Source organism: Lepisma saccharinum, chromosome 1, assembly GCF_977018435.1.
Source record: "Lepisma saccharinum chromosome 1, izLepSacc3.1, whole genome shotgun sequence".
Lineage (NCBI taxonomy): Eukaryota > Metazoa > Arthropoda > Insecta > Zygentoma > Lepismatidae > Lepisma > Lepisma saccharinum.
In genome coordinates, this window is record NC_139229.1 from 69,751,655 (window position 1) to 69,777,816 (window position 26,162).

Below are 26,162 nucleotides of genomic sequence, written 5' to 3' on the forward strand. Positions count from 1 at the left end.
TTATCATCGATTATCATCACTTATCATCAGCAGAAACTTCGTCTTCTAAGAGGTTTATCTGGAAAAAAAATGAATGAATTTGAAACGAATTTCATCGTAGCGGAAATGCCAATTTCATGAATCTGGTAACATCATGGTTTATTCTTGTTTCTTGTCTTGGTAACACTGCAACTAATAAAAACATGGTGGGCAATGAATTTTTTGATAGCTAGTACAAAAAAGAATACAAAGTTTTTAATTAATATTGTGAGTTGCTTAATGAAGTTTGTCTCCTTACTGTATAATACCAGAGTATTCGGTGACGTATATTAATTTAGTTTATTGGGCTTACCGTTTATTGATTTTATTATTTAGTGTTGTAATGATAGGCTAAGTACAGACATTGGATTGCTCTTACACAAATAAATACAAAATTTAGTGTCAAATTTTATCAATACACAAAATGTGAACGATATTAATGAAGGATAATTCTAGCGTACTGCAGAACCACGAAATGGCTAGAGTCTAGTTTACGCCCTTCTTGCCCACTCCTTCTTACCCGTTTACGTCTTTCTTGCGCACTCCTTCTTGCCCGTTTACAAAACCGTGCTAGCAGACAGCCGGCGCTCCGGCATCTGTAGAGTAAGTTGTTTTTTTTACGCTTTCTGTCACACCATTAACGGGAACGAGGTATGCCTACGAGGTTAGGTTAGGTTCCATTAGCACTCATTTCACCCCTAAATATGTGCTTCATCATCGAAAAATGTCCTCAGTACGTTCAATGACGCATATCCGGACAACATCGGTTTTTCTCGATTTTCTCCCCCAGGAAATTTTTCCTCGCCTTGGGATTTACTTTATTGAATTCCTTATAAAATAACCTTTCCAACGATATATGACACGTATTCCTTAGGAAAAGGACGTAAACTAGACTCTTACCGTTAGATTTATTGGTGTTTATAATTTTACGTCGTTAGGTTACGACTAGCTAGTTAGCTGCACTTTTTGACACTCGGTGCAGGTGTATCCAGTGTCAGGGTGGTGCAAGGAAATTATGTTCAACCAACTAGACTGAAAGCGGTGTTCAAGTTTAGAAGATTCAACAAATGCCTGTCAGCTGCTTTAAACGGTCATTTGATTAGTTAGTACTCACCACGTGATCATGCACCACACATACACCGGTCTGGAAGGTAGTGCAAACGGTGCAGACACCAAATACACTACTTGACTCCAAATCAACGAACTAGACGACTCTGTGGTGCACCGTGTATCCAACTAGATGCTTCGGTGCAAAGAGAGTCAAAAAGTGCAGCTTACAACCACAGAATCAACTGTTTTATACAATCGGGCGTAAGTAAATTATTAGAAACCTTCAGTTCATTACATATATTTTTCTTGACCAAGTGATAGCAATCAAACTGATCATTCTGACCTTTTCAACGTTAGTTTTTACTAATTTACATTTTTCTTCTTATAATTTCAATTATATGATTGTACTGGCCATGCAAGGGATTGTCACACTTGCCTTCCTTTTCTTCAGTTCTAATACTTTGTGAAAAGCAACTTTCCAATTTCCTTTGCACTTGTATGATGTGAATAGTTTTTCAAGCAAGAGCACTTTATTGTTTTTCTGCAATCAGCTTCCTCAGTTTTGAAACAGGAGATACATCAAAAGCAGAACAGACTTCATGTATTCCTTTGTTTTTCTTGGGTTGTCACAAAGACTTCATTTCCATTCTGGCATTTAAGTGAGTCACTTTCTCCAGATATGAAAATTTTACTCCAGCATGTCAGGCATATTGATTTAACTGGGCTTACTTGACACTTTTTGCCTTACCATATGATGCAAATTGATTTTAAAAATTCCCTTACTTAACTTCTTCTTTAAGTAGTACTTCTGGCATCGTCGCCTTGTAATCAAGGGGTCCCAGGTTCGATACCTGGTGGAGGCACAAGTGGTTCGGATCCCACTTGAAACTGTAGGTCCAGTCCCGATTAGCCTTGCTGTGCATAAAGTGGACTTAAAAAACACCAACTCAAATTAGTACTTCTGAAGATCACAACATACTTTACCATATAAATAACTATTTTCAATGGTATTTGCATATTGTCTCTAAGTCAGCCACCTGTAGTCTTGACCTAAGAAGTGTTTTATCATTTTCACCAAGTTCGTTAGGTCTTACCAAAAGTGTATTTATGACAGTCCTCCAGTTAAAAATTCTACAGAGCACTCCATTTCCAGTCACAGATAACGAACATTCACAAGTCACTACTCTCGACACATTAGGCAAAGGAAGATAATGTGGCAAAAACAGGGCTGTATACTAAAAATGTATTTGTAACCCCCCTCCCTTTCCTTTCGAAATTCCTGAGCATGCCACTGCCTATCTTAAGCTGCATTTACTTCTACATTTAAAAAATGTGAGGGATCTCAGTTTTGGAGCTGACAATACCAATTGGTCATGGGTACCTAATAAATCAAACCTTTTTGCAATGAGATTAGATTTTCAATTGTCATACCTTGTAATTTCAATTTCTGGTAAGTCGAGTATTAAAACCTTATGTTACTATCTTTTATGAGGCTTTATTTAACCCAAATTTAAAATAGAAAAAGAAAAGACTTCATTATTCTAAGTATGGGATATAGTTTAACCTTACTTTGCAATGTCAGAAATTAGGTGACATACGTTATCTCATATTGACCAAAATGAGTTGAATCTAAAGGTTGAGGTTTTAGTGTGAGTTTGGTTCATGGAGGGCTTCCTTTGTACCAAATTTCAGAATTTTTCAAGAGGACCCATCTGAGATATTTGACCCCGAAAACTGTCAAAATTCAATGAAGGCCATGTTTGAGACCATGCTGTAAAAAAGGGGTGCATTTCTAAGCACTTATATTTTATTTACAGACACCCTGCAGGTAGGTCTACACATAAAAAAAAATCAAGCCTTAGACTAAACCCCTTCATTTAAAAAATTGGGCTTAAATATCCAAATTTTTAACTATTGTTACCCAAATTTCCACCATAATTTTCGTCCTTAGGATGCAATTTTGAGTAAAACATACTTGAATATCATAGAAAGTATACTTCATTAGCTACAAAATAAATTTTGTTTTAGGTCTCTAGCTTTAATAGTTTTTCAGATATTAAGGTTTCCGTATACTGCTACATGAGCAAAAAATGCCATGTGCCATGTTGGAAAAATGGCTGACGCACGAGAACTAAAGACAATATATATATATATATTTTTAAACAGTGGTTTTGATATCTAGAAACATGTACAAACGTATGTACTAAAAATGATTTTTTTCTAAAATCGTCATGCAACCACCATTGGATCGTTTGGCATGGAATGACCCTGTAGCCTGTGTGTGATGACGTAATCCGGTTCAGTGTTTCCAAACATGCGTTTAGGTTACTGGTCACATGTTTCAATACGTATGTTCATTTAAACGTGCTGAACGTATTTAAAATGACGTGTGCAGGATGTGTGGTACAGTTGAAAGGCGTTGAAGATGTAGTAGATTTCATAATAGAGCATGGTATTGCATGTTTCGTGATGATGTATCATGATTGTTTGTGATTTTGCATTTCTAACATGCCTTTAACAGGGACTCTATAGAGAAAGCCGGGGAGCGGGAGCAGAGGCGGGGCTGCGGAAGCAGTAGGGTGCGGAGCCCGGAATCGGTGGGAAATTTGGACCCAAAAATTTCAAACGAAAATATTTTGTTCAAATATCCCACCGATTCTGAGCTCCACCCCTGGGGTAATTGACCTACCACCCGCTACCGTGGCCCCGCCTCCGCTCCGGCTACCCAGCTTTGTCTATAGAGTCTGTGTTAAAGGCAAGTTAGGAATTGCCCAGAGTCACCTGGCCCCAAATGAGCCCCAAACTTCAACTGCACATTCACTATTAGGAGACCAAAATTAGTAAGTATAACGAATTTCACATTGCCGACATTCCTCTTCACCAGTAAATAATAACCAATGTGCCGATCGTGGACCACTCAATTTCGCTTATCTTGCACTTTCTCTGCGTGGTGGTGGTGTGGAAACATTGCATAACGACTACAGTGGTGAAACTGTGACCGCCATTTCACGTGTTACAGAAAGGAAAAAACACCGAAGAAAACTTACTCGATATGTCGCAAATAGAGCTTATTTCCGTGAAATAAGCGAAATGCCACCTTCAGCAATGTTTCTCAATGCAGAATACGTAAGTACGAATATTGAAATTGACACAACTAGCTAATTTCAGCCATTTTCCGGATACGGAAAGTTTACCCATTTTTTGGTTATAACCCCAAATTTTAAATGTTTGCCTAACCTAACTTACCATGAATGGTTTGTGGGGCTATCCGTGAATGATTTTTGGGGCTATGCGTGGATGGTCTGTAGGCATTTTTTGGTTAACGAGGTTGGAAACATTGAACCCAGTGATCCACGACGCTAGTCAACCTGGCATGTGCCATATTGTGTGTTACGGAAGCCAAAGAAGCAAGAACAATAATTACTGTTAATGTAAAAAAATGGAACTTATTTTCGTGAAAAAAGCAATATGACACCTAAAAGAATGTTTCACAATGCGCAATAGGCAAGTACAAATGTAAAAATTACGAAATCAACGAGTGACACGTGTTGTTCGGAGATGCAAATGGTAATAAACATGGTTATATCTTGATCAGTTACAAGTAAATTTGTGCATTTGTGTGCAATACTGAAAAAAGGTCTGTGTTCAACCAGTGTGAAGTATGACATTTAAGAATTTGTGAACATTTGCTGAATGGAAATATTAATTACATGGTTCCGAACTTGTAACTACTATATTCTCTTATTTAACATGAAAAATGGTGATCGTTATTTATATGTCCGTATTATTGTGCATACATTGTCTGAAATTATACAGTTTGAAGTGTAAAAGTCTTGAACATCTTCTTTACTTTCTAGCCGCAGTCATTCCTTTTTACTAGCTATTGTATATTGTACCATTTTTCATACATCTGCTGTTTCATTTAAGAAAGCTCTGCCAAAGGAAGGGTTTAACCTATTTCACCTCCCCAACCTGCACTAGGATGTAACTGTATGAATAATAAGTACTCAAAACGTAATTGTTGAAGTTGTAAGACCCATACATACCACTGATTGGTTGCTAATAAGTTTCATCTTGGGTAGTATTGACATGTTAAGTATGTACACACACAATATTCATAGGCGTGGTGCCCCCAAAATTACAACAATATGACATGAAAAGTGAAAATATAACCTTAGAATATTGTAGTACTTTCCTCAAACATAAAGTGAATCAATATTGGAGGAAAGGGACTTTTGCCTTGTTGCTTTATTTAATAGCACAGTTATCTCCCGTGTCTTATTGTAACATGTTTCTAATTAAAGAGGCAAAAGGCAAATATAATTCGTTTACAATACTAGTGCAAACATGATTTACAAGGAATATCATGTAAAATATAAACGGAAATATACTAAGTTGAGCATGGAAAAACAGGCTAGGATAATAATAAGACATCAAAAACCAAGCCATACTGATAACCATTCCATAATTATGTACATGTACTAAAAGTCTAATAGATTCTACTTCCTACATGTGCAATTGCATCACAATAGACACTCTTATTTTGTCTTTACTTGTACTTTTGCTCATTAGTCTCATATTTATTTTGCACAGGTCCTACTTGCAGTTGTTCTTATTTCCTGGGGATATGTAATTGTGGCAGGCCATTTTGTTTCAAAACGTCACATGTGCAAACGTGCTTAGACTCATCTCCGATGAGGAATTGAAGAAGTACAATCATGGCTTTTTCAGCAGATACAGCAGCATTTCAGGTGCAGGTATGTACTATTTATTGAGAGAGTGAACAATATTTGAAGAAAATTTAGTATTAACTAATAGTACTCTGAACTGTTTCATTTCCATAAATCCAAGTGTTAAAGTATGAAAAATGGGCAAATACATTCCCTTCTTTGAATCATGAATTATTCATGCTGGTATTATTGATTTTTACCAAGGTGGACAAATATGAAATGTGTACTGATAAAAACTTTTAATTAATAACTGATCCAGTATAAATGGGAAAAAAATGTGCAATGAAGCATGTGGACAGTATCGTTCAGTGCCATAAACAGAAGCTGCCCAAAATAAACAAGAAAATTCGGTTATAAAAGCCCTTTCACTTTAAATATTTATTTATGTATGATGATTAGGGGTACATTAAATCTGGCTTTCTCATATAAAATATTCTCTACCTCCCCTTCTGGACAAATGTTTTATTCTATTGTTTTGTTAATACGCATGACCATGATGCTAAACCAAGCTCTCACCTCAGAAAGATTAGTGGAAGTTAGATATTTGACACCTTGAGCCCTGAGGACGTCATATCATTGTATGAGAGCCAGAGGAACATAACTCCAAAAATGAGAGCTATATTTAGAGTCATAATGACATATTTCCACTTCTAATCCTTAGCAGTAGGGTGGAGTTGCATATCTTCAATTAACCGACTCTTTCTAAGAATTAGACTTCTTATTAAGGATACATTTTTTCCTCTCCTGTAAATGTGATAAATTGGAGTTACGTTCCTCTGGTTCTCACAAAACGATGTGACGTCTTCCTAGTTCTGGTAGCAAATGCCTGGGGACGTTGTTTGATGTTCTTTAATTTAAAGTTACCACAAAAAATTTAGATCGAAAGTGAGTAGGCTATGTGATATGTAGATCATTTTATTAACTTACAAGAGAGGTTATCTCTCCCCCTTGGATTTCCATGAAACTTGGCAGGTGTATAGAGGGGCCCAAAGGAAGAAATACGTGTTTTTGTGTTTCAGCTAAAAAAGTGTTTTAGGGGCAACCCCTCCCCCCCCCAATGTCAAGATGAGGAGAAATTGAAGTGGGGATCTCATCCCGAAACCATGTAAATATGGCATAGGAAGAACACGCACATATAATTGGAACACCCTTTTAAACTGGTTCCAGCAGACGCATCGCGCTAACGCCTAACGCAGGGCGCTAGTTACTCACGAAGGAATACATTACGTCACCCGCACGTTTCATCATGATCCGGCTATTCATCGATTTTTTTCGTACGAAAATCCCGGTCAACCTTGAACGAGCCTTGTATTTTCAATTTATTGTGTTGCATTGCATTATGCATGACAAAGTTGAATGTGTGTTCATTTTAGAGTTAGTGTAGACTATACTGATATTGGACATCCCTTATATGAGCATTTAGTGTATATCCTAGAAGCATATTATAAGTTCAGAGTACTGACCACTGATCATGTCAAAATGACCTCCAGCAACATATTTGGGAACATTACATTACAGTACATGTTTGCCCTGTTAATTGCCGTCAGTGCACCCACACAAACCTCACTAGCCATTCCTCCGCACTGTAACTATGTCCGCTCACATCAGCCATGGTGCAACAGCTGACATACATAATTCTATGTGACCTTCAGGACAGGAATGCCAACCATAAAAATAAAATCATTCACAAGAAACTGAATACCCGTCAATTTTCAACATGACCGCAACAGGATATATATATATATATGGGGACTATTCAACACTCTGTATGTAGCATACTTTATCTATTCTATGGTACATTTGTACTTTTTTTTAGTGAACAGGATTTTTATAAAAATGGGGGAAAATTATGCTTTAATTCTAAAATTTAGAATTTTAATTAAAACAATAAATACAAGTAATCAAATTAAAGACTCACAGAATTCTTAAAATAATCCTTCACCCATAACATTAAGAAAATACATTGCTTGCTACTAAATTGAGGAAATTTAAAAGTAGGTCTTAAAAGATCAGGACACAGTGGCGTCTCGTCCCTTGGGGCTTCCGGGGCTTAGCCCCTAAAGAAAAACGGACGTATTCACGTAATTATCAATCACCATAATGCATAACTATCACACAGTCTTTTAAAAGGCGATTTTTACCCACGTAAATTCATCGTCTGTTGCAATGGATACGACAGCGCTCCTAGCGGCATTGATGTCAATTATCGCTTTCCGGGGCACATCGCAAAGGAAGGCGTGGCCTACGCCCAATTACGCTACAGTGAAGGTCACATGCTAGCAGAGAGAGGAGGGGAGAGTGCAATGGATTTGAGTGCTGATTCGGGGCTACTTCCGATGCGTCGCGTTCAATCTCGCGTGTTGTTCTGTAGTGTTTTGGTGGCTTTCATTCGCTATATTTGAGTGAGTTTGGCAGGGTTGATGTTCGAACACAAATTGATGAAGGACATAGGCTGTCAATTACAAGACACAATGAATTTGTCCGGAAAAATAGGCATATATTAAATAGAATTATCGATTGCTTAAAATTCTGTGGTCGACATGAACTTGCTCTACGAGGACATAATGAAAGAGAACAATCTTTAAACAGAGGCATCTTCCCAGATTTATTATCCCTTCATAGAAGAGGGAAAACTAAAGAGGGAACTTCGTGTTCTTTATTGTAGTGAAGAGTTGAAAAACATAAACTCCATCAGTAGATTGCATTCATTTCTTATTTAAAATTATTTAGAGGGTACCTTTTCAGAAACAGTAAAAATGACAAACATAGTTTTAATAACTCCAGTGGCAACAGCTGAATCTGAACGATGTTTCAGCACATTGAAGCGTATTAAAACCTGCTTAAGAAATGCAATGGGACAAGACAGACCAAATGCCTTGGCACTTGCTTACAATAGAGATAGAATACATTTCAAACATAGAGGGCTTCAACGAAAAAGTAATAACAAAATTTGCTGAGCAGAAGAACAGGAGTCAACGTTCGTAAAAATGTATGTTTCACAATAATACCTGTTTCTTTTGTAATTATGTGAATTGTCATTATATTTTAAATTCTTTAAAAAAATAAGTCCAGTTTTGTAGTTTAGAAGAAGATAAATACCCATTTTTTTTTGTAATTCATGTAATTTGTCATTACATTTTAAATTCTTTCAAAAAAGTAAGTCCAGTTTTGTAGTTTAGAAGAAAAAAATACCTATTTCTTGTAATTCATGTGAATTGTCATTATATTTTAAATTCTTTAAAAAATAAGCCCCGGCCAAATTTGAGGCCACGAGATGCCACTGTCAGGACATGATGCCCAGTAGTACACACATTGCCAGAGATCGAAGTGTTGATCAGAATACACAAATTATCTCTCAATGATATTTGGTGAACAAGTTTCCTCACAATTATTGTGCAGAATGATTCTCTGCAGCCATATTTTGGGCAAACAGATCAGATCCTGTGTTGAAAACATGCTGGGTAAGCATTGGGCGTATGGTCTTCACTGAAGTGATTCATGGTATGATTATCGTGATTGTGTGAAGAATATGTATGTATAAAATATCACAAATTTCTTGCTGTAAGGAGGCTTTTCATCCGGTTTCCTTAAAACATGAGATTCTGTTCATGCTTTTTTTTTCACAAAGTGGACTGCAGGATGACCTCAAGTTGAATATCATTCATTATAAAAACACAGCGAAACAACAGAGTTGTGCTTTCACTTATGCACTATTTATACAAAAGTTGGTTCAGTTAAAATTATTGTCAGTTATACTGATAAACCAATATGCTTTTATTAACCTATACAGGGTTCTACCTGTCAAAGAAGTCAATAAATTATAGTTGTGATCAAGAATTTTTGCTATCACTATGACTAATTGATTGATTTAGTTTATTTTACTTCACTTTTCTGCCCCTTTGGTTAATTTTCAAGATGAGGATGAATGGTGGTAAGATAAGATGGATGAAGGGACAATCACAAACATATAGGGATGGCCAACACATGCCCTACATAAGATTATACTGGCTGCGAGTTCAGATGCCAGAGCCTCTTAGTCTGCCAAAAGCAGTCCAGGATGCATTAATAAATAAAGCAAGTCTAATTCTCTTGTTAAATACACCTTCAGTTTTCATCTTAACTGATCTTTTGGTTAAAATTTTTCATCAAATAAATATTTATTTTCTTAATTACTAATTAACTATACCTAAATAGCAGGTTGAATAAATAAAGGTCATGAAAAAGTCAAGAATTTGGGATTTGTTATTTTGGCAGACACCCTGCTATACCAACAAAGGATCAATTAATCTGCCTCACTTATTTACAGCCACTGCTGGCGTTCACATTCTGTTAATATGATATTACTCATTAATTCTATTTTTATCTATAACACTTGTACGAAGATTTGACATACACAGATGTACTACGTAGAATTTTCAGCGAAAAATGCAGGCTCGACCAGCACTCAAACCCAGGTCTCTGTCATACCATGCCACACTGGGAGGAACAATGCAATGTCGCCATCTACAGTGTTCAAAAGCAACGTACCCCATTATGGTGGCACTAGCAAAGAAGCAAAGATGATTCCAGACAGGTAAAACAGTGACAGCGAAAAATCGGCTGGCTCTGTAAATCAGTTGGTATAGCAATGGAACAGTGTACCTGAGACCCAGGTTCGAGTCCTGGTCAAGCTTGCATTTTTCGCTGAAAATTCTTCATATAATACTTGTGTAATCTTAATTTTATGCTTTTTGTTTTTATTTTTGTGTCGTGAATGAAACGTGTGTTCTGCTAAATTCTCAATAATTACTTGAGAGAGCTTTTTTTCCTACATGACCAAAACCTGACTTGTACTCTCTTCTCTCACTATCTTAGGAACGTTTGAAAGGCTTGTACACCCTTGTTCATCAAATTGAGGAGGAAAGAAAGAAGAATGAACACAATCTGAGTGGTATTGCCAAGGCTCATGAGAAAATTCATCAAGAGGAAAAAGTCTCTCCATATTATCAGGTATCATCATGATCACAGTAGCCCTATGTATTGCAGTAATATCAGCAAATTTGAATCACAAAAGTATCTTTTAAGAAATCATATATACTCTATGTGATCAGAAGTATCCGGACATAAACCTGAAAATGAAGTACAAGTTTGGGCCATCGGGAACACTGGCAGTCAATACCATGTTGGCCCATCCAGAGATGTTCTATGGGATTCAAATCAGGCCAGTCCATTAGTTGGACGTTGTTGTCGTCAAACCACTCCCCCACAAGCCCTGCAGTATGGATGGGAGCTCGGTAGTGTTGAAAGACACAATGGGCATCCCCAAGCTGGGCTTCAACAGTTTGCGGCATGAAAGCGGTTAAAATATCAATGTAAGCTTGTGCCGTGACATTGCCACGTAAAGCAACAAAGGGGCCGAGCCCCCTCCAGGAGAAACATGACCACACTGTAACCCTGAAACCCCCTAATTTCACTGTCGGAACTATACAGGCTAGTAGATGTTGTTCACCAGGTATTCGTCACACCCACACCCTACCATCAGAGTCTGCGAGTTTTTCAGACCGTTCCATACTGCTGTCTGCAGACTACTGAGATCACTGACCATGTGTTCCACGCGGTAGATGGCAGTACTGTGTTGCCCTCTATGATAAACACACGTTTCGCGGTGTGTCCGGATACTTTTGATCATCTAGAATATAATAGCGGAGTTATTTCTTTTCCTTTCTTTTTTTTCATTTCCTTTCCATGTTTTATGCAAACTCTTCTGGCTTATATAAAATATTGATACTCTTGACTGCATATTACCTGCAGTTTTGGAAGCAGAGTTGCCTAGCAAGTGTATTATAATACTGGTGTACATGAGTAGTAGTAATTGGTAAATTTAATCCTTTTGTATTTTGCAGCAGAAACTGAAAACTCTTTACACGTCAGCTCTCTCGGATGCTGAACGAGAAGAGGAGTTGATCAGACGAGCTCTTAGCAAAGTAAATGAAATACGATTCATCCGAAATGAGAGGAGAATTCAGGTAATGTGAAAATTTTGTTAATTTCTTTTTGATGCAATAACATTTGACAAGCAAGACAGCTAGAACATAAAGATATATCAATTATATTTATGATGAAGTTCTGAAACTGTTGAATATAAAGAACAAAATATAAAATTATGCAACATAATGAAATTAAACCAACTGTGAGTAAACAAGTGACCTCTCTATCTGTCTTAATCCTTAACTGCAGCCGTATGGATCCCAGGACCCTGTGAAAATGTTGTTTCTTGTGTTCTATTGTAAACTGAAATATCTGTAATTCACTTAACCTGGACCCATATGGTCCTCAGGAGCCTGTGGCTCCGCTAGTGTTAGTATTTTAGTTTACTTTACTTTGTGTTAACTCTTTATTTTACTCCCCACTGCATATAAGTATGTTCAACCAAGTTATTTTAACATAATAAGGTCAGGGTGGCTACTCACCAGGAATTCCTTGATTCCGAGATTTATGCATGAACTATTGGTCTCCGGGAATTCTGCGTAAATTTTCCTCCTTAGACATGAAAAATTGCAACTTATATTAATCCAAATCCCAATTAATTTATAAATATTTATAAATGCCCTGAGGCGAGTTTTATAGTTTTTATTTTTATCAAGGAAAAAAGCTGCGTAGAAAAAAAAACATTCTCTCAATTCGTATACTTTGTTGGTGTCCTTTGCAGAACAATCTATCTGACACATGGAAAATTATTGCAAGATAAGATACCTTAAAGCTGATTAGGTAAATTTGAGTTTAAAATTCTTATACAATTAAAAAAATTTCGTAGATTATTGCATACCGTAACAGTTGTGTCTCGTGTTTGTAGATGTATTTGAGGTATGCATATGTGAAATGGCAAATGTAACTACACCTTAAATTAAATATTTTAAATATATGTACAGTTTAATTGAATTGGATTTGAATTGTGGGATACATTGGAATCACACATACACATTGTTAATATATTTGTGTGTGTGTGTGTGGTGAGAAGCAGTAACACGTAAGTTTAAATTCAGAAACCATCTGCTTGTACTCTTGAATTTTTGGAAAGTTTGCATTGACGACCAGGAATTATGCTTGAATTTTATCATTGTCGTGGAGTGGTCCATTGTGAAAAGTGCAAAAAGAAAATCTTGTGGCTCCAGTTAAGGGTTAAAACATAGTCATGAAGTGTTTTCTTCTCATGTATTAGGTAGAAATTTGACGAACATTATATAAATATTGTAAATAGGTGGTGCATGTAACAGAACAAGGAATACTTGAAATCTTTTTGTTTTGTTTTTAGTGTAGGGTCATTTTTGCTATTTTTTAAAGTATGCTATTTTCAGTTTCTTTTAAGAATAAAAGGAATGGTTCAAAATGTTTGAAAAAGTCTTCATTGATTGATTCAAATCCATTAAAGTCCAGGTATAACAGCCCTTTGAAGCCCATGGTGTGACAAGCAGCTTTTTACTGGTGGTATGTGGTATATTCAAGTTCCATCAGCATGGTTTCCGCATTTCCTGACCAGAGTCCACCATTGTTCAGTTGCTTTGAAATATTTCCCCCTCAGTGGCTGAGCACGTCTTCATCAACTTCATCTAATCATCATTCATTCGCATTGCTGCAATTAGCCAAAGCAGCAGAAAAGTGATGCTAAATATTAAAACAAAAATACAGATATCAAATACGAGTAGCTCCCCCTTCTCTTCATGGTGCTGGGAACACTGAGCTCCCACCAGCAATCAAACCTGGGACCACTTACACCAAAGGCGGGAGCACTAATCATTTGACTGAGCTGCAGTTTATGAAACGACACTTCTGCTTCTAATTTTGCATTTTATGTATTTTCCCAGGCTAGGAATGCAGGCAACAAGGAGACAATACGCCGTGGAGCACTGTTGAAGTCGTTGCACAATTCTGCACAGACGTTGCCTTTGTGGGTGGGAAAGCCAGGGGAGAAAAATCCCCCACTGTGCGGAGCTGTACCTGCTGATGTTAATTACATAGCGAAGGTAAATTCATTAACATATAAACAGGGTGATTCTGTCACCTTGATTCAAACTGGCTGGGTGGATGGAGACTGACTCAAGTACCAATATAAGATAAGGAACCCTGGTCTGGAAACACATCATTAAAAAGTTATAAGCCAAAACTACTTGGGGCTGTCTGTGATAGTGGAATAACAAGACAACTCATAGTTGCAGCTTTTAGATTTAATACGGACATTACTACAGTGTATTGTAGCTCTATACGACGAGAACGTTACAGTAACTGTTCAAAATACATGCACAACGGCATTGCAAGTAACTCTGTCACATCTGCTCTAACATCTCTGGAGTTGTTCTGACGATACCACAGACAGCAAGGATTCTTGCCAGGAGGGGATGCAAGGGGTGTCCCTCGGCTTGGCACCCAATCGTCAGCCAATACTGCCAGGCAGTGCACCCTGAATGTCCGTATTACATCTACAAGCTGCATCTTTCAGTTGTCTTCTTCATTCCTCTTGTCATATGCAGCCCCAACTAGTTTTGGCTTTAACCTTTTTTAATGACACGTTTCCAGACAGGGGGTTCCTTATCTCATATGGTTACTTGGGTCAGTCACCATCCATTCTGCCAGTTTGAATCAAGGTCACTGAAACACCGTGTATGTCATTTTAAAAAAAATATATTTTACGCAAGCAAGATTTATGTCAATGCTGATTTTGTCACCAGTATAACAAAATCAAAAATAGGGCTGAGGTGATATCGATGTATCGGTATGAGCCGATAATTTTCTGGCATTTTGGTCTTTCACAGGGTGTGCAAGAAGCCCCACAACATTTCTGTGCAGTCTTAATTTTCCTGCAAATTGAGCAAAATTCCATGTTTCTTTTTTATTATGTGCCAGTGTTGCAAGAAAAGTTTAATTTTGTGATAATTACGCATTACCTAAAAATATTGCAAACCATTTTAATTACCGTATTTACGCATGTATAATACGCAGTACAATTTAGATTCAAGAAATGGCTTTCTCAGTTGTAGGTTGTTAACCTGTTGGGGCAGCGGAATATTTTTACGTCTCTTTACTTAATACATATATGAAATTTAATTAAGGAGATTTAAGCCAGAATAAAACTTTAATTTAAATTAAAAAGAGAGGTACAATTTATTACATAAGATGGATTATATTAAATTAAATTATACTTAGAAACAATATGACGAAGGGAATGTGTCATCTGTTGCTATACAATGAGTTACCAACCCACACCACTTCCCTCTCTCTCCCTTCACTGTGTTTAGCAACCTAATGCTTTCACATCTGTAACAACCTTGTTTATTCTGTAGTAGAAAAAAACGAGATCAAAATTACGTTATGTATTTGCAGCAGGAAGTACTTTTCTATTATTTCTCGTCCAGCAAATACCACTAATACTTGTATGCATCCCGTGTAACGGGTGGTGGATGCTCAAATTCTGCCAGAATAGTTTCACTGGTTACAAAGTCAAAATCTTGGGAAACACCCATTTCTCTTTTATAGTGCTTTTTCTTAAAATTATTATTACTAAAGAAATTCAACTTTGTAATTTGTATTTGTGCTTGTTGATATATAAGTGTCATACTGGGTGACATAATGAAAATGTGCTTGGTTTCATGTTGGCTGTCCAAATTAGTCCGTGTATAATAGGCAGCACAGTTTTGGGGAGCAATTTATATATGAGCAAATACACAGGGTGGCTACTCACCGGGAATTTTGCTTGAATTTTAATCCATAGACGTGAAATATTGCAACTTTTATTAATCCAAATCCTATTGAATTTATACATATTTATAAATGAGGCCTGAGGCGAGTTTTTGACAGTTTAGTTTTAATTTTTATCTAGGAAGGAAAATAATGCTGTGCAAAAAATAAAACTGAATTCTCTCGATCCGTTTACTTTGCTAGTGTCCCTTGTAGAGTAATCTGACAAACGGAAGATTATTGCAAGATATCTTGAAGATGATTAGGTAGATTTGAGTTTGAAATTCTTACACAATTAACAATTTTTCGCAGATTAGAGTAGCCCATAACATTTTTGACTTGTGTTTGTAGATGTATTTCGAATCTGGGTATGTGTAATGGCAAATGTAAACTATGAACGTCAAATTAAATGTTTTAAATATACCGTTGATTAAATTGAATTAGAAATTTTGGATACATGTGAATCACACAGACCCTTTGTATTGTTAGTATATTTGTGTGGGGGTATTGAGAGACGGTAAAACGTAAGGTTGAAATATAGAGAACATTTGCTTGTAACCTTGAATTTTTGTAAAATTCGCCTTGGAAACAGGAAATTATACTTGAATTTTATCATGGTCCTAGAGTAGCCACCCTGATGCAGTTAAATCAGCATTAGCTTCCAATGTTTCGAATACATACATTGATCTCATCTCATCATCAACATTCCCTGAAGATGAGAGCAATGAATGCACTCAAAACGTTGGAAACTAACGCTGATTTAATTTTCAAGCATCATTATCTGTATTGGTATGGTTATTGATTCAAAAAGGGTAATAAGATCAGAAAGAGAAAGATTAACAATAGGGCATAAGTAATAGGAATTTTGGTGTGTTTTTCAGTAAGACCCCAATAACGGCAATTTTCTTCTGAGTACACAAATCTGTGAAAATAGAAATTATGACTTTACTTTATTGCAGGTAGGCGATATGGTAGCAGCTCTTGTCAAAGGACTGGAAGAAGGTGAACAAGACGAAAATTGGATTCTCGCAGAAGTCGTATCGTACGACCCTGCCACAAATAAATATGAAGTTGATGATATAGATGATGAGCAGAAAGATCGACATGTAGTGAGCTCCAGACAAGTTGTTCCTCTGCCTCTGATGAGGGCAAACCCAGAGACTGATCCACATGCCTTATTTCCAAAAGGATCTATTGGTAAGTTGATGTATAGAGCAACCACAAACAAAAGAACCTTCGATGAAAAGTCTCCGTGCAGCTTACCCTTCTTCAGTTCAGCTCGGGGCATAATGAAGCACACTCCATTCTCTCCCTCCCCTCCTTGCGGGAGTACGGTTCACAGGAGTTGCGAGTCTGTGCAAGTTTTTTTGCTGGTGGTTCCACTATAGCATTACATTACATCATATCTTGCAGTAGTTCAGTTCTGAACAAATACATACGGTTTAGGACTAAGAAGCATGTAGATTTGTAAATTTTTGTTCTTTATGGTGATCTGTGATCTCTATTATGTAAAATGTAAATGAATTGTTTTGTTTATTATTGTCCATTCCAGAAACATTTGCTTGAGCGATGCTGTGGTGCTAAAAATGAACAAAATTTGTTGAGACTAAATCTCCCTTAGGCTCACTTAAGACGGAAGCATTGCATGTAACATTTTGGTTAGCTTTTGCAATTACATTGTATAATATATACTTAACTTGGTGGGGGGGGGGGGGGATGATCAAACCTGGGTCTAAACTTTCGGGGGCAGGATCAAACTTGGGGTTTAACTTTTGAGGGTAGTTGAGTGTTCGGGAGGCAGGATCGACAAGTTTTCCATCCCGTAAAAAGTGTAGAACTATTTTACTAAAACGTAATTTACATATGCGCAATCAGGTCCCAGGAGGTTAACAAAAGTATCCTTTATTTTTAAATTGGAAACCTATTTTTTTGGGGGGGGGGGCAGGCAAAAGCCCCCCTTCCCCTGCCCCCACCAAGTTATGTCTATGTGTGAAGTGATAACATTGTTTACATATCATGTGGCCACCATTACATTTGCACTCGTAATTTAAGAGGCCACTTCTGATTCGTTATGCTACGGAAATAGGATGAGTTCTATCCTTGAGATATGGCATGGCATAAATGTTAAGGAAAATGCTTTCGTCTGAAGCAGGCCTTAATCTGTAAATTCAATGTCGAAAGTTTGAAATCTCTCTTAAATTCATGGCCGAAAGTTGGTCACCCTAACATACAATGATAAAATATTTGAATGTGGTTTCAGTTATTTTTGTTGATATTGCTTGAAAACGAGCCAGTCAACAAAGTGTAATGCACACCATTTTTTATTCAGCACATCAAAATCTATAAGAAAATAGCTACATACGTGGGCGTACCCAAAAGAAACCGAACTAATTTTGTGGTGGGCAGAGCTTTTGTAGTACCGTGTTTTGCCGCTAGGAGCACATAGAGCGAACCTTCCTGAGTCCGTAAGTCGAGTGCTGTCATTGAAGCAGGTCAGGATACATTTCGGCGGAGTTTAGAGTGACAGCTGTTTTGTGTGATCGTCATTTTTTGCAATGGCTGATTTTTGGGAACAGGGTGCGGCGGTGAAATTCTGCTTTTTGCTCAGAAAGAGTGGAACAGAAACTCTTGAGATGTTAAAAACAGCGTACATGGACGATGCTATGGGGAAAACTCAAGTGTTTGAGTGGTTTTCCCGTTTCAAAAATGGTGAAATGTCAATTGATGACAAACCTCGTTCTGGTCGTCCTTCCACGGCCCGAACACATGACAATGTTGAAAAAATTCGTGAAATCATCAACAAAGATCGACGACGGACCATTGAACAAATTGTGGAGCTGTCGGGAGTGACTTGGAGTTCAGTGCAGCGAAATTTTGACAGACGATTTGGGAATAAAAAGGGTGGCTGCCAAATTCGTGCCCTGACTGCTGAACAAAAATAAGGTCGCGTGGAAGCATGCCGTGCTTTGAAAGAAGAGTCCCAAAATGATCCAAACTTTTTTTCAAAAATTATCACAGGTGACGAAATGTGGTGCTATGCTTACAATCCCGAAGCAACAATGAAGCCAGTGGAAGACTTCAAGTTCGCCGTGCCCCAAGAAAGCTCGTCAGGTGAAATCAAACATTAAACAATGCTGCTTTGTTTTTTCGATGTGAGAGGAGTCATCCATTTAGAGTTTGTTATGCAGGGTCAGACAGTTAACCAGGCTTTCTACGTGGAAGTTTTGAAACGATTGCACAACAGTGTGCATCGGAAGCGGCCCGATTTGTGGCAGTCGGGTGACTGGTTTTTCCATCATGACAATGCCCCGGCTCACACAGCCCTGTCTGTACGACAATTCTTGACCAAAAATGGTATGACCCCCATACTCACCCGACCTTGCCCCATGCGACTTTTTTTTTGTTTCCTAGAATGAAAGGAAAGCGTTTTGCTGATGTTGCTGAGGTGAAGAAAAAAAAACGACTGAGGCGCTGTCACGCATCACAAAAGATGACGTTACTTTGAAGGGGATTGAAGGTTTGTACTTAAATTGTGAATAAATAAGTTCACAAAAAAATTAGTTTGGTTTCGCCCACGTATGTTTCTATAAAATGTAATTGTAGAGGAATGTAATTTAGGACCACCTCAATGGTGCGGTAACATTGTTTCCTCGTATTAGCCTTTCGGTGTATAAAGTGAACTTTAAAAAGAAACTCTAAATAAAAGTAACGTAATATGGCAAATTTCAATTGGGCATGGTGAGCCCATGTCTGGCTATGCTAGTGAGTAGTTTTTGTGCAACTGGGTAGCAAAAATAAAAACCACTTGTGTGTGTATTTTGTTTAGTAAACAAACTGACTACATGCAAAAGTCATTTGTAAAGAAATGATGACAAAACAGCATTCAGCAGGCAATATTTTATTTTCTTGTTAGGCCCTATTCTCAATTTTGTTTCAGTTAAGGTTTTTTTCCTCTGTATTGTCTGATGGTCAAAAATAGCCTGTGTGTTGAATCTCCATAATATAAAAAATAGATCAATCAATCAAAATGACAAGAGATTGAACATGACGTCGACTAGAACAGCAGACCAAACTTTTATGCTGTTCATATTGGTACACTAGTAAACAATAGTGCAAAATAATCTAACACGGTTATTTTTAGTGGTTTTTATTTTATTTTATCTGCGACGTTTTGTTCTGGTTTCCCAGAACTTTTTCAAGCTGCACTAAGATTTCAACTTGCCAGATGAGTTAAAGGAGAAAGGGAAGGTCAGTGCCACCAGAGGGAGGAGGGGAGGGGGAGAAAAGGCCAGCTATGACACCTGCAAGGAAAAACCAGTTTACCTAGGAGGAAATAAGGACACACAGTTTTTCATTCCTTAGAAGTGTAGCGTGGCTAGCCATGTGAGGTTGTGTTATTGTATGTATATCTTAGTGTAGCTTGAAAAAAGTTCAGGGAAACCAGAACGAAACATCCCAGATAAAATAAAAACCACTAAAAATAACTTAGATTATTTTGCATCTATAAAAAAAGTGGTTATGCGAACCTTTAAGAAGAAAATAAACAATGGGATTAATGCATCGATTATGTTGAGAAATTTGGGGATATTTATAAACAGTGCTCGAAAAATCTTCATCAGAGCTAGGCACTAGCTCTGAAATTCAGGCACCAGGAAACCACCGACTGGCAATTGTGCATACTATAAGAAGTTGAGCATCACCGTATTCAAAACATTGCTAAATCATGTGAGAAAGCAGAAAATTAGGGGTTGGGGGACAAAGTAAGGAATAGTTACTGATTCTATGAAATGTTCACAACGTTGATAAAAAAAATCATAACACCATTAAGCCTTGTTTCTATGATATGTATGAAAAACTCAATATGCTGACCAAGTCAGAAATTTATTTTATTTTAAAACAAACTAAACATTACGTTTCAACCTTCTAGCAAGGTCTTTTATACTTGGTACAGAGTCTGAAGAAGACGTTGCTAGAAGGTTGAAACGTTGCGTTTAGTTTATGTTTTACAATAAAATAAATTTCTGCCTTGGTCAGCATATTGAGTTTTTCAAAAAAATCATTTGCTAACTTATGCTGTACTGCAATTTGAACTTAAGACTCTTCAAAATTTCGTACATGCAAACTTAAAAGAACAGCAAAATTACAGTCGCCATGGCGACCTAACGACTGGGATTTTTCGAGCCCTGTTTACAAATAAAAGTTGTCAAGTTTGTATCAGTTTTTAGTTATTTTAATGTGCAAATTTCCCTTGGAAATGAAAAGATTCCATGAAGTTTTTCTGTCTTTCAGTAATGGCCTTGTACCCACAGACCACATGCTTCTACAAAGCAGTGGTGAATCAGCTTCCTGCAACAGCAACAGACGATTATGAAGTGCTCTTTGAAGACAAATCATACCCTGATGGATTTTCCCCAGCACTTGCTGTAGCGCAACGGTATATGATTTCAATTAAGGACAAGAACAAGAAGAAAGAATCACAACAGTGAGAAGAATGAAACAATAAAAACTTTTCAAGTTAGAAATGTCAACTGGTGTTAAGTGACTCTTTCAAAATGAAATCTGTACACATTCCATGGACTGTTAACCAAGGATGGATGGAAAATCCACTGTGTTTAACAGAAGGCAATCAAAAAATTTGCCTTGTGTGTTTGTAGAACAGACTTGTGGCAGTTACAAGTTGTTGAAAGAGTGATTGTGTGCCCCATATTTTATCTAAAAGATTTTCTCTATTCAACTATAATTCTTACTTAACGTATGTGTGTATGCACAAGAAATAAAAAAATAAGTAAATTCAAGCAAAGCCAGTCAAAAAAAGGATAGTTGGTATCACTATCTTTGAAATGCAGTAAAATGCATTTTATGACATTAATACGTTTCATTAACATTTAGAAGACAGAATCTATTTACCTTTATGCCTGTAAACTCCTCAGGACAGAAGGTTTTCTAGCATGTGCTTTCAAATGTGCAGCTATGCACAAAACAAAAAAGTTAATGATAATTATATATTGTAGATGTTGAGGTGCATTTTGTTTATTTTGAAGAAGAATCACTTGTGGCTAAGGAATTTTTTGGTACTCCCTTCCCAACAAACAGTTATCCAGAGTGAATGCAAAAAATTTAAAACTTAGTTCTGTCTTGATCCTACAACTATGCAAAGTTGTATTGAAAATACAGGGTCCTCCGTTCAGCCTTGGGCACTTTGATGGCGGCATGCTTAACAGCCGCCAGGGTGCCAACTCCCGTCAAATCGCGATATCTCCGCTATGGAAACAGCTAGGCAATAATAGGCTAACGATTTGCTATAAAATGCCTTTTCTTGTTCCTTGGCCAGATAATGTAGGTGTTTATGTTTAAAAATAGTCTCGTGACATTTCTGAGTGGTATTCATTTAATTGAGTTGGTGTTTTAAGTCCACTTTATGCACAGTAAGGCTAAAGAGGGATCCGAACCACTATGCAACCCGGGACCCCTAGATCACAAGGCAATGACATTACCACTACACCATTGAGGAGGAGTGTAGAGCTAACGTCGTCGCCTTGTAATCAAGGAGTCCCGGGTTCGGATCCCACTTTAAAAACTGTAGGTCCAGTCCTGATTAGCCTTATTGTGCATAAAGTGGACTTAAAACAACAAATCAATCAAAAACATCGAGGGGGCACAAAACTTGTAAAAGAAAGAATGCATTAGTATCCCGTGAAATCATTTGCACCTCATTAAATCAATATTGATTACAGCCTGCAAAAAAATTGGATCCAAAAATGTTCTTGCTCGTGTCATTGTTCTCTGTAATGATGTGCCCGAGTGAGTGGTATTCATGTTTCACAGGTATAGTGTTATTTTGTGACTTTTAGTCACAAGTGCTTATTTCGAAGATAACAGCTTTTTCAGTGTCTAATCCATGAAAATAATGAAAAATGTTCAGCATGTTTACTTTGATTTGATTTGATTTCATTTATTTTACTTTACTTCGCATTTTGTGCCACTTTTTGCTAATTTGCGAAGGACATGAGTGATTTGATGAATGAACACTCTCGAACATCCAGGCCAGGAATCGAACCTGGGACTCCTGGCATCGTAGGGCGATGTGCAGAACGATTAATACCTATTTTGTATTTTCTTATTTGCCTGCTTATTTTGCAAGTTTTTAGTGCCTATCAATCCTCATCCTGTTTATAAGCCCTTATTTAACCTCCCTTAGATTTGTAATAGTGATGACCGTGTATGTTGTAAATTATACGAGGCTCACTATTTATATTTTGAGCCTTGGCAACACTGATTGAAGTTAGGTGCGATTTGACATTTGCACGGAATCGTCTGGCATTATTGACCATAACGTACTTCAAATGTTTTGTCAATAGCTTCATTTGTGTTGTTTATGTTGCCTTGCAGATTGCGCGACAACAATAAAATGGAATTAATTCGTGAACATTTTCGTGCGATGATTTTTTTACGATTTTTGACATGGATTATCAAGACAAGAGTCCATCAATCAACTTACTTCCACATTTGGTGATGAAGCCCCATCCTTTGCCACTGTGAAACGCTGGTATAACGAATTTAATCGTGGCCGCCATTCGCTCACTGACGAGATTCGCGAAGGTCGTCCAAAATCAGTTGTTGTTCAAGAAAACATTGATGCTGTGCAAAACCTAATACTGCAAGATCGTCGTGTGACATACTGTGAGATTGAGGCAACCATAGGCATTAGTTCCACCAGCATATATAAAATATTACATGATCATTTAGCTGTGAGAAAGGTATGTTCTCGTTGGATCCCACACAATTTGACAAAAACTCAAAAAGACGCTCGCGTCAATAAATACAATCGTGGTGCTTCAAAAGACGTATATAAGATTGTAACATGTGACGAATCATGGATATGTGCATATGAGCCGGAACGTAAACAGCAGTCGACTGTATGGGTGTTTCAAGATGAACCCAATCCAACAAAAGTTGTTCGCGCTCGAAGCACATTTAAACAAATGGTCGCCTGTTTTTGCGGGAAAACTGGTCATGTGGCAACTGTGCCTTTAGAGGAACGTAGAACGGTCAACTCTGAATGGTACACAACAATTTGTTTGCCAGAGGTCTTCGGTCAAATACAGAAAACAAACAAACGCCATCGGATCATTCTTCATCAAAACAATGCCAGCTGTCACACATCTCGTCTAACAACAGACTTTATGAACAGTCAAAAAATCGAATTGATGGGTCATCCGCCATACAGTCCTGATTTGGCACCCAATGACTTCTTGTTCCCGAATGTCAAGAATAAATTGCGTGGACAACGATTTTCGTCGGCGGAAGACGCCGTTGATGCATTCAAAAACCATATTATGGAGGTGTCTCATGAAGATTGGAAAAACTGCTTTGACAAATGGTTCGAACGAATGCAAAAGTGTATTGACCATAAAGGAGAATACTTCGAAAAACAATAAAGCAGTTTTCAATGCCAAATTCCTGTTTTTTCATTGTTAGGCTCAAAATATAAATAGTGACCCTCGTATAGGACACTGAAAAGTCTCATATTAAAATTATGTAACATTTTGAAAACAGTAATTAAACTTGCGAGAATTCTTTCAGTCTTTAATGATGAACACTTTTCTTAATCGCAGACACTTTATTTCTAAAAAAAAATATAACAGGCAAATTATTGTGTGGGTTCGAGCCCCACAGGCTCATTTAAGTTTACGCCACTGGTACTGTCCCCTATTTTTGTTTCACTAAACTACAGTAATTTCTTTACGGTGGGTGTACTGGCTTCACGGCAATACTGGCATCGAAAGTGTAGGGACGGGAGGGCACGGCCCTTAATAATTAAGAAAAAATATTTTGAAATGTGGCAGATTGGACTCTCAGAGATGCCAATTTTTACTGTAAATAACCTACTATGTTATGATAATTATTGCAAATTCATTCCTGCAACGAATACAGTTATAATCATTAAAGTGTCAATTACAATTATAATCAAAATAAGTACGTACCTTGTCACAAGAGATGCTGAAAATGTTGTCCTGATGCATCCACACGGGTTTGGCATGTTTTTCGGAAATATCCATTTACACACAACAGTTCAGCTTCTGAAATTGCTACAGTTTCTCTCCTCACATTCTTCTTCAGTTCTTCTAATGTCTGAAGGTTTGTTGCATTGACTTTATTTTACAATTTCCCCCATAGATAAAGACCTTACTAACGTTAGGGATTGAGAGGTTGCAGGTTCGAGTTACGAGATGAGCGCGAAACACTTACGTCCATGTAACCATGCACACTGAATCTGTTGATTTTGCTTAATTTTGGTGGGAAACTGGGAATTGGCACAACATGCGATAAAAATGTGAGAGAAACATTGCAGAAATGCAAGATTGTTAAAGAAAGTAAAATTTAAACAAGGCTGCAAATCTGGAACGTAGAAAGTACAACAATGGAACAAAAGCTCTCTCTCATTGATGAAAAACGGCAGATGAAGGAAGACAGTTCTTGTGATCAAAATGTGATAAAAGTATTGTAGGCCAGCAAGTTATTTTCAAAGAAAATTAAATTTGGAAAGGACTAGATATCCCTTTTCATAACGAGTTCAACAATGAAAGAAAGGTCCCATTGTTGCTGGGAAAGGAGAGTTAAAGTCACAGTGTGTGATCAAAATATGATAAAAATATTTCAGGATAGTGAGTTTTTTCAAAGAAAATTTAATTTAGAAAGATAGGCTAGATATCCTTATTCAAAATGATTTCACAGCGGAAGTAAGGTTCCATTGTTCCCTGTAAATGGAACCTTGCTTCTTTAGAGAAGAATATTAATCGTGGATCAGTTACCCCACCACTAACATTCCACATAATTCATTTACAGAAATTTAACCGACTCTTGTTCTCAATTTGTTCACAAGGTTTCACATGGGAATTCTGTTGAAAATCGTCTACGAACATCACTTCAAGATTTTGTAATCAGCTACGAATCATACATAAAAACGTTTCGTTGTATTGATTGATTGAATTGGTGTTTTGAGTACACTTAAAGGCTAATCGGGACTGGACCTACAGCTTAAAGTGGTATCCGAACCAGTATGCGCCTCCACCAGGAATCGAACCCGGGACCCCTTGATTACAAGGTGCCATCGGGGAGGCCCTACGTTTTGTTGTAATGTGCGCGTATGTGCCATTATTAAAACTATAGCAGAACACAAATAACACTTGGAACACTATACACTTAATAAACACTGTATAAAACAATAAGACAATTGCAAGAACACTTGTAACACATATACTTTCAAAATATGACTGAACTGAGATCTCAAAGTTACTGAAATGGAATGGGGTTAAGAAAGAAATCCACAGGTTATGTTCAAAGCCATGTGTTTCAGTTGGCACTCTGGCGCCACGAGCTGTTAGGAAACTGAGTTCCCTTTTAGTGTGTGTTGATACCAAAGCTATGCGAAATTTCCTAAAAACATGCCAAAAACGAGTGGATGCACGAGGACAACATTTTCAACATCCCCCATGACAATTAACGTGCTTACTTTGAATGTAATTGTAACTATAATTCTGAGAACTTGAAGTCATTTCGAAGCTAGTGGCTTTCATAGCAGAGATATTGCACGGGATTTGACGCGAGTTGGCACCTGGGCGGCCGTTAAGCGTGCTGCCGTCAAGGTGCCCAAGG

General features: G+C 37.3%; 1 protein-coding gene across 4 annotated transcripts; it reads left to right on the forward strand.

Moving 5' to 3' along the window:
• Positions 1–165: 165 nt before the first annotated feature.
• On the forward strand, positions 166–21,522 carry Sgf29 (SAGA-associated factor 29). Of its 4 annotated transcripts, none has more exons than XM_083132729.1 (7): positions 166–246; positions 5,662–5,825; positions 10,653–10,787; positions 11,681–11,803; positions 13,640–13,798; positions 16,466–16,703; positions 20,796–21,522. In XM_083132729.1, the coding sequence occupies exons 2-7, from the start codon at positions 5,787–5,789 to the stop codon at positions 20,990–20,992; spliced, it is 891 nt and encodes a 296-aa protein (XP_082988855.1). In that variant the 5' UTR covers positions 166–246; positions 5,662–5,786; the 3' UTR covers positions 20,993–21,522. The 4 variants fall into 4 exon arrangements, with proteins under 4 accessions (XP_082988855.1, XP_082988865.1, XP_082988857.1 ...); XM_083132739.1 differs by having other exon boundaries at positions 11,684–11,803; XM_083132731.1 differs by having other exon boundaries at positions 211–298.
• The last annotated feature ends 4,640 nt before the right edge of the window (positions 21,523–26,162 follow it).